At 30.3% G+C, this 9,177-nt stretch overlaps 1 protein-coding gene across 1 annotated transcript in view; it reads right to left on the minus strand.

Moving 5' to 3' along the window:
- Positions 1 to 769: 769 nt before the first annotated feature.
- Smp_196030 (putative gtpase activating protein) overlaps positions 770 to 9,177 on the minus strand; it is a gene marked incomplete at both ends in the record, with an annotated part of 24,075 nt that continues 15,667 nt past the window's right edge. Inside the window, 4 exons of the mRNA XM_018789872.1 lie at positions 770 to 959; positions 5,396 to 5,654; positions 6,868 to 7,314; positions 7,443 to 7,791. Of these exons, the coding sequence (XP_018655272.1) occupies positions 770 to 959; positions 5,396 to 5,654; positions 6,868 to 7,314; positions 7,443 to 7,791 (1,245 nt within the window). The remainder of the gene's footprint in view (positions 960 to 5,395; positions 5,655 to 6,867; positions 7,315 to 7,442; positions 7,792 to 9,177) is intronic.

Genomic DNA, 9,177 nt, shown 5'->3' on the forward strand with positions numbered 1-9,177 from the left:
TATTAGCGAACTGTAAAACAATTTTGTTGTAAAGCTTTAAAAAGAAGTATATAGGTAACAGCAAGGTGTAAAGTAGAAAATCACAGGTAGAGAAAATGTCAGTGTAAAGAAATAACCATTAATCAGTTGTATACACCAAAATATTTTTTGTTTTTCATGTTCCTTTCGTCTCGATGATGAGATCAAGAAAGGATGAGAAAATGGAGAGGTAAAAGAAGACTGAAAAATAAATTGTATTCTAACAACATCAATAATAATAATACCTGTTTTCTATTCAGTTATGTAGTGAGGTATTCAATAAATACGATCAGGAACTGTTTTTACCTACACGAAGACGTAACTTACTATCAAGAAATAATTCTGGAAATATAATGAAAGGGAGTAACAGGGAAAAGAAAGGGGAGGGGAAAACAAGATAGTACGATTTCTGAGTGGTATTTTTTCGCCAACATAAAAACACTGTAATAATAATAAAATAAAAACTTCTGAAGCCAAAAAAATTAACAAACAATAGATATTAAGGCACATAATAAATTATCAATGCTAAGGTTGGACTTGATAGTTCCACGTGGTGACTGTTGATTACTGATGAAAGAAAAATACGTTCTTGGAAAAATGTAAACAATAAAAGACAAAAATTATCTGTATTTTTATGTATGAATACACAACTATGAACAAACACATACACACACAATACAAACCGGAGTTAACAAAAAAGGATAATGAAGTAAAACAAATAAACCACATAATCTCCTTCCCTATTATTTTTTCATTCATCCAACTGTAACTTAATTGGATACTTCAAAGTTATGTTGAGTAGATTATTGTATCGCTTTAAATTCTCCACATGATAGTAACAGATCAAATCTTCCAATGATTCATATGTACAAGAATTTTCAACAAATCCATACTTTCCGTTTACACAATGAATTAAACAATGTTGAACAGATGTTGCTAACCTGAACAAAACAAGATAAAATGAAAGTTAAGCATATATATATATATTATATGATGGCTGTCAGAGTATCTTTTAGTAAATAATTTTGGATTATGCAACTAACTACCAATTTCAGCCAATCCGTCAAATGGTTCAATCCGAATGATCGAAAGAACTTACCTTTAACCCTTTTATTGATGTCTTCCATTTCGAACAAAGTGAATATTCATGATTTTAATTATAGTAATTTGGTTTGCGAATAACTTAGATGAGCCTCATTAGCGTAGAAATTACTAAGGTTAACTAGTAAATAATACTAATAAAGATTTATGATTCATGACTACTTAGGGTAGTTAAGAGAAACTGACTGTCAGCCACAAGTTTGGATTCTCGATGTCATCACTATTGATTTTCAAATAACAACAGAGTTAACTTCCAATTCGGCTTAACCAAATCTAAATGTTCTGATTTCAAAATGATAATGTTATAAATACAACAAATTATTCTATAGATATTTTAGATCTAATTCATCATTTATAAAGGAAATTCTAATAAAAATATTTGTGAAGATTAGTTTGTTTTTATCACGGATTAATACTAACTGGGGAACAATTAAAAGAAGTGGAAAACAATAAACAACTAACTCCATTATGAATTATTTTAAGAATTATTTATTCTATCACCTAAATCCATCAAATTAGTTAAATAATAACTTACCCACCAAACTCTAAACATACACTAAGAATACTAATAGACTGTTTGACATGTAAATAAATCAAACAGATTATAGCATTGTACAACTTTCAACGACATTACTTCCACTTACTAATTATTTACCTTATGAATAAATCGTTGTTATTAATGGATGGGAGAGATGTTATTGTTAGATTAGTATTTTTTTTGTTATTCATGATTAGTCTATATAATAAATTTATTTATTTATACACAGAATTTTGATCAAGGGATGGTCAATTAATAAATAACATGTAACATGCAAGAAATAATTGAAATAGAAATAAGGATCACTTCATAATTCAATCAACCTAAGTAAACTATATGGATTCTTTTAGTTTAATTAATAATATCGATTCAATTAAAAGTGAATCCAAAACAATATAGAAAACCCATATTATCTCCTTTAAGATAAAGAGAAAACAATTTAATAGATTTATATAAGGAAACAACTCTTATGAAGGAAATGATCATTTGCACAAATTGTACATGTAGGTTACATGTTAACCACAAACTATGGAATTCTTAAACATTTCTATAAAAAAGAAAAAAAACATCTCTTCCAATAATACGGTACAAATTCATTTCAAATCCTATTAGGATGTTGTAGAGATATAATTGGTAAATATTAATGTTAGTAACTATATATAATTCTGCCAAAAAGTCTTTATATAATTGTAAGCAATAAATCGTAGTGAAATTAAATAAAATACCTACCGTATGCCCAACGCTAATTTATCACCAGTAGCAGACGGTCTGACAACAAAAGTCCCAGCAGGTCTATCCCTCAGTAACTCTTCCACCTTTTCTCTAGTAGCATCTGTGAGGAACCAATATCGACGATCACGTATCTCTTCTGGTAAATAAATATCAACATGAGAATTTATAGAATTTCTCGGTACAATATTACTTTGGTTATCAATTGACTGCTTCGTTGAAGAAGTGGAGTCATCACATAATGAAGAACTCGAAGAAGATAAAGACTCTTCTTTAAATCCTCGATCTTTTAATGCTCGTCGAATCTCGTGAGCCTGTCTTCTTACTTTACGCTGACGAAAAATTGCATTAGCATAGTTTTCACATATTATTCGAGCTTTTTTAGATTGATTATTAACCTCTTCCTTGTTAATCTTGATTTGTTTTTCAATTTCATCTATTTCTCTTTTTAGCGTTTCAATTTGAGGTGAGATTTTCAACCTAAATGATCAAAAAGTTTAGCAAATTTAAAACTAATTTACAAACGTACTGAAAATTATTAAAATTTAAAGTTCAGTGAAAATACGTGTTTTTTGAAACTACAAAAATCAACAATAAATGCCAATATTAGCAGAAAAAAATTTTTAATTATCAGAAAAGCCCATTAACTCATAGACGAAGTAGAAGCTTATATAAGTAACTTGAGATCACGTTTTGCGGTGTGACACTAAGTGGTATTGTAGTAAACGAGAACACAAGTGGGGATAGCCGACTGTATTTGAGTACAACACAGAGTCTCCTAGTAAAATCTGAAAGCCATACAGTAAATACTTGATTTGCAAAATGTTCATCATTTGTTTCAGACTTTGCTGTACCTTCATTTCCATACCAATCACTCTCTGTTCCCGTTCTCTTCTAGTTGATCTTTTCAACCTTCTGCTACCAGGCATTCCACTTTAGATTGGTGTTACATACTACTTATATCTGTCGACATCAGTGGCACATACCACAGTACTACCACGCTGACCAATTCAGTAAAAAACTAACAACACCATAGAGTTCCAAGTATGACGAAAAAGAAAGTAAAGGACTTTCTAAATAAACCCTTTTGAAAAGAGGTCATGGGAAGTATCTAAAATATAAACTAATATTTTAGGTTGTTAGTTGATGAAATACTAATTTCTCTATTGCAGATTTTGATTACTACTGCTAGATGGTCTAAATAATCTTCTTGGATCATTTATTCTGTCATAGAATCAAAAAAGTATAAATCACCCAACCAATTTTCGATTATAATTTCAGTTTATTTTGTAATGTGTATAAAGCGTTGTATTTTCATCAACTAATATTTGCAGGTCATGTATAATATACTAGACTTCCTGCGCCTCAATAAAACCCAAAGTAATGAGGATAAAAACCCTACTTGTCAACTGGCATATTATTAGTATAGATTTATACCAGTCGATTCTATTAGATTAATATTTTTCTGCACTCGTTTACATCGTAAGATGAAAAATTTAACAGTGCTATAATATCATAACTTAACTGAGTATAAACGTCAACATTCACATCAAGCACTTTGATGAAGTCATAGTGATAATCTATTAAGTTATGCTTTTTTATACTAATTCCAGTTTGATGAGGATGCCATTGTAACGACACAGTTGAATCTATCTACAATAAAAAAAACCTACATTGAAAAAATAACTATTGAATGATATCTCTATTCTAAAATCGATTTTTTATATGATGAAGGAACGACAATCAGTAAATTAATAAGTTATTATTATTTGCCTCTCCTAGCTAAGTATGTGACTGCATAGAAAGTAGGAAATCATGTAAATAATAGTTTTTTTCTCGTCAACAAATCATTACTTTTGTTGATAAAAGTTAACAGTTTCTTCTTTATTATATGATGAATGCAGTCGTATTACTGAAGATAAAAAATTTCCTTCGACATTCGACATTTCAATGCATACAAAATCTGCTTTAATTTATAATTAACTTTTGGTAATTTAGAATATTTCGCTTAAATCAGAATAGAAATAAGATGCTAACCAATGAATATAAAAAGTCGAGTTACAAAACGTTCCTAATAGATAGTGTAAAACTATAAAAGATGAGATTTCTTCACTCAATCCTACGGAAAAAGTAAAGTTTAACATATGTACAGCCTTATCTTGGACAAATGGTAAATGAAAAACATTTTAGCAACAGAGTTTTTACAAAAGATTTGAAAGGAGCTTCACAGTATTTCATATAAGCATAATTAAGATATAATATTATTAGATACAGGAGAAACAAGACAATAAAGAGGGAATAAAATAACGATTTTAATCTTAACATTTACACTCACTTTTCACTAGGATATGAATAATCATCTAACTGACTCAATGAGGTCTGTAACCATTTACGTATCTTTTGATAACCCTTGATAAGACGAACACCTTCCTCTTTCAAATCAATTGCATTTTTCGACTGTAACTGTAAATCAGTAATAACTTTATCCAATTGATTAATTTCAGCAGCTTTACTTTTCAATTCACCGTTTAGTTGTGACTCAGTTAAGAAGCAGGCAAACACTCCATCTGCATTGCTTTTATTCTCATTAGATACAGTATTATCGAATAAGATGTCAGTTTTGCCATGAAAACGTTTATGACGACGTGATACAGGCCAAATCAATCGTAGATTGCTACAACTAGTCAAAGTTAGTGGATGAACACGACAAAATTCAACAAGTTCAGAAACTAAACGACAACTTGGATATGGAGGATCAGTGAACCCGAAATAATCACCACGATGATAGATTCGATTCAACTTATTTAAACCACGCCATCTATTGAAGGAATATTAAGAAAACATAATTAGATAGTGAGATAGTAAAGTAGTTAAATATAAGTTACGGAGAAAAACTTTATTGATTAAATAAATATTCTAAATATATCAAATAGTGGATTACAGTATATCATTCAAAATAAATGTTATTCTTTAGGACGCGAAATACATCAGTAAATATACACAAAATACCTGACTACCAAAGTGAATGCAGCGGATGAACTCCCAGAAGCATCACGAACAAGAAAATATCCATCTTGAAGATCTGTCATCAGTTCGCGTACCTCTTCTTGAGTTATATCACCCCAATACCATTCTTGATTCTGTAAATCTTTTTTATTAGCAGTAATTGAAGTAGGACTAGGCGGAGTATTAATAGTTGGTGCAACTACATTAGTAGGATATGGTGAGATAGATTCTGAAGATGTATGTTTTTCACCCTGATATCTGGCTTTAAAAAAAAGAACATGAAACTTCAAAAAGATAAATTAAATTTACAGACTCAAGTCAACTCAAAATCCCACTCAAACAGAACTATTGATAATTATGTGTAGCTTTATTAGGAACGGCCTAGATAGTCAGAATTCAGCTACTACATTATACAACCAAATACTAACCTACTCTAATCAGCGCTTAGGTAATCACCCTATAAGACAAATTTTGGCATGACTGCTTGTAACCATCTCCTTTTATTTCTTGATAATTACTAACAGAAAATGAAAACATTTAGACCACTTGAATATTTGAACAAACCCAAGATTTATTCCAACTAAATGTATGATTACACTATACAGTTTAATTATTAAACAACAAACGCCTTATTCTATTCATTTCAGACTAATTTGCAGTGAAACAAGAAAACCTGGATAGATAGATAGATAGTATAGTGAAAGTTGCATATCACTCAAGCAGATGAAAAATGAATATAAAAACCGAATGATATCCTCGATAAAATTCCGTTGAGAATCGTTAAATCAGTAATTCGAGTTATTTTAAGTCAAAACAATACAACCAAAAGTGTGGTGAGGAGAAATACAAGAATTATATCATCAATGAACAAACAGCATGTGTACAATTCTGATAAACCAAGTAATTAATGAAACATTGGAACTGATATAAACCAAACAATAATCGAAAACCATCGAGTACTAGAAGAGATATCTATCTAGTGCTCCTCTGTCTTTTTCAATCGATAAAAATTTCTGATAAAATTCATTGTTAAAGGACAGCAAAAACGAAACTGAATATAATGACAGCATACGTTAACTTTTATTTAAACCATGCTTTGTAAATTAGACTACTAAATTTCACTGAGAATGAAAGGGATATGAGTAAGGTTGATTAAAACCAACCTTCCTTATTCCAGAAATCCCAGGAATAAATATTTATTAGATCTTTGAAAGATGTTAACGGAAATTATGAATAGCGATAAGTAGATCTTTGTATCCAGAAAAACAAATATAAATTGTTATAGAAATGGTATATAACTTCTCGACAGTTGTCTGGATGTTAAACTCACTTGCATAACATTATGATACTGTTAGAAATCCTCTTGTTACATGTCACCTTACGTTTTGTAAATATTTCAAAATCATTGAAATCAAATGGTATATGTAACAACAAAATAACAAATAAACCGTATAATCAACAACATGATAACTCACAAATATGTTCAAATTGAGAAAAAGATATATAATTTCTTTGAAGATTTGAATCTAATACATGAGATTGTGCTTCGGAATTTTTAGTTTGAGATGTATATTCTGATTCCTCACTGACAAAATCGACAAAAGTTGAAAAGAGAGCCTCTAAAGCACGCATATGTGTATCCATACCCATAGCTATGTCGGTGATAAGATGCCATGGTGGTCGAACAAGGATTTGTCTAAAAATCATCAACCAAGGAGTAGCTTTATTCAATACATTTATACTGGACTCAGAAAATGAATTCGACCGGTTCAGATTGACAGATGATGAATCTGACAAATAAGATTTTAACTTATTTTGATGATTCAGTACGAAGCCTAAATGGTTAAATATATGAATCAAACACAGCCGATGAAGTTCAGGAAGACTTTCAAGAAATGCATGAACAGCTTTTTCCTTTTCATCTAGTAACAGATAAATCAAAAAAATTATTATTATGACACTCAGAGAAGGACAAACTGAACTTATTAACATACAAAATGCAGGAGATAAAATTACAAGATGTTGTTGTTCAATGGTACGTATGACTTACCTATATTTCTTATATTTGCTAAACTGCAAAAATCTAAGTAGTACTCTTCAGGTATCACATTCACTGGTAAATCACGAAGAAAAGCTTTCATTAGTTGGGCAAAACGTACAATGTCCAACGGATGGGTAGATGACTGTTCTATATCGGGTAATGGCAAACAATGAGCAAATGTATTATGAAGTTCTTGTAGAGTATACGTTAAAGCTGATTGTTGATAAACCATAGCCATGTCAACAGGTTGAATACACGGATTATTACTGGCAGTAATAAAGCTTTCAGTAGCTAGTTTTTCTATTTGTTCAGTACATGTAGTTAAGAATATAGGGACTTTTGAATTAGAATCTAATTTCTATAAAATAAAAATTAACGAAAAAATAATTTTGAAGATCATTTATCAATTAATTATACGTAAACTTATCATATATGTAAAGAAATAACTTTGGTGCGGAATATGAACAACTGACTACCAATATATTGAATAAAACTTTCAAAAGTGTAATAATATATTAATTTCCCTGACAGATGTATATACCAACCTAATCTAAATACTTGAAAATGGACGCTGGGTGGAATCCTTATGTCATATATATAGTGGTCCACCTGGGATATTAATACCTATGTGGTTGCGTCACAAGACTGAGCTATGCTGTTCAGGTCGTGTAAAAGCCCGTATGGTGTCTGGTTTTCTAAAAACCAATGTAAAATTACCCTTTTGAAGGGTATATTTATAGTTGTGTGAATATATACATAAAACTTTCCCAGCTTTTAACCACCGTATTTTTACTAGACGGTCAGTATATTTGAGGTTCATCAAAAAGACCTCAATACATGAAAATTGTTCCGCTTAAACAATTAGAAAACAAACCAATGACAAAAGGAAACGATACCCTTGAAGTAACTGAAAAATGTACATTTTGGCTCTCTGAAGGATATCTAAACTGTGTTTGACATTCATGTACAAAATAGAATAACGATAAGTCAGTTATTTTACATAATTGTTTGATACAATTTGAAGGTGATCTAAAGCAATGGTTATATTCGGTTTATTGTTAAAACTTATAGCCTGTGTGCCCTGTTAATATATAACATGATAATACCGTCAATTAGAGAGCAGTGCTTTATCGATCGGACCAATAACACATAAAACCCGTACGAGCAGTCTAGAGTACTTATCGGTCCTTGCTTCCCGTCTAGCCCTGTCTGTTAAGTCCAGAACAATATGAATCCTTTAATTCAAACATACTGGGTTTATATACCGACCAGACAGACCACATCGTACCATAAAATAGGAAACAACATTTGTACAAGATTAAGCCAAATGTGGCTGTGAACAAGGGAGATAGACAGGGCATAACTCAAGAATGGTAAATCGTATAATAATAGTTCATAGGTCAAAATAAAGCTCATGATAAAAGGGACATGAATATAAATAGTTTAGTTATTTAACAATTATTTGATAAAAATATATGTATCTTATCGGTCGATAAATAGTTCAAAAAAGGTACCATTCACAATTATCTTCGTGATATAACATTTACATTTCAATAAATTTTCATAAACACTACAAACAGTTTCCAACAGGTAACTTTCTTATAAAACAATCAAAGTAAAACTATACAAACTATGGGTTGAATCCGTGAAATTATGGTTTTGGTATAGAATTCAACAATGCAAAAATATTATCCTATGCAGACCACTATTCACCTATATATATATATATATATATATATATATA

This window comes from Schistosoma mansoni, chromosome W, assembly GCF_000237925.1.
Source record: "Schistosoma mansoni strain Puerto Rico chromosome W, complete genome".
Lineage (NCBI taxonomy): Eukaryota > Metazoa > Platyhelminthes > Trematoda > Strigeidida > Schistosomatidae > Schistosoma > Schistosoma mansoni.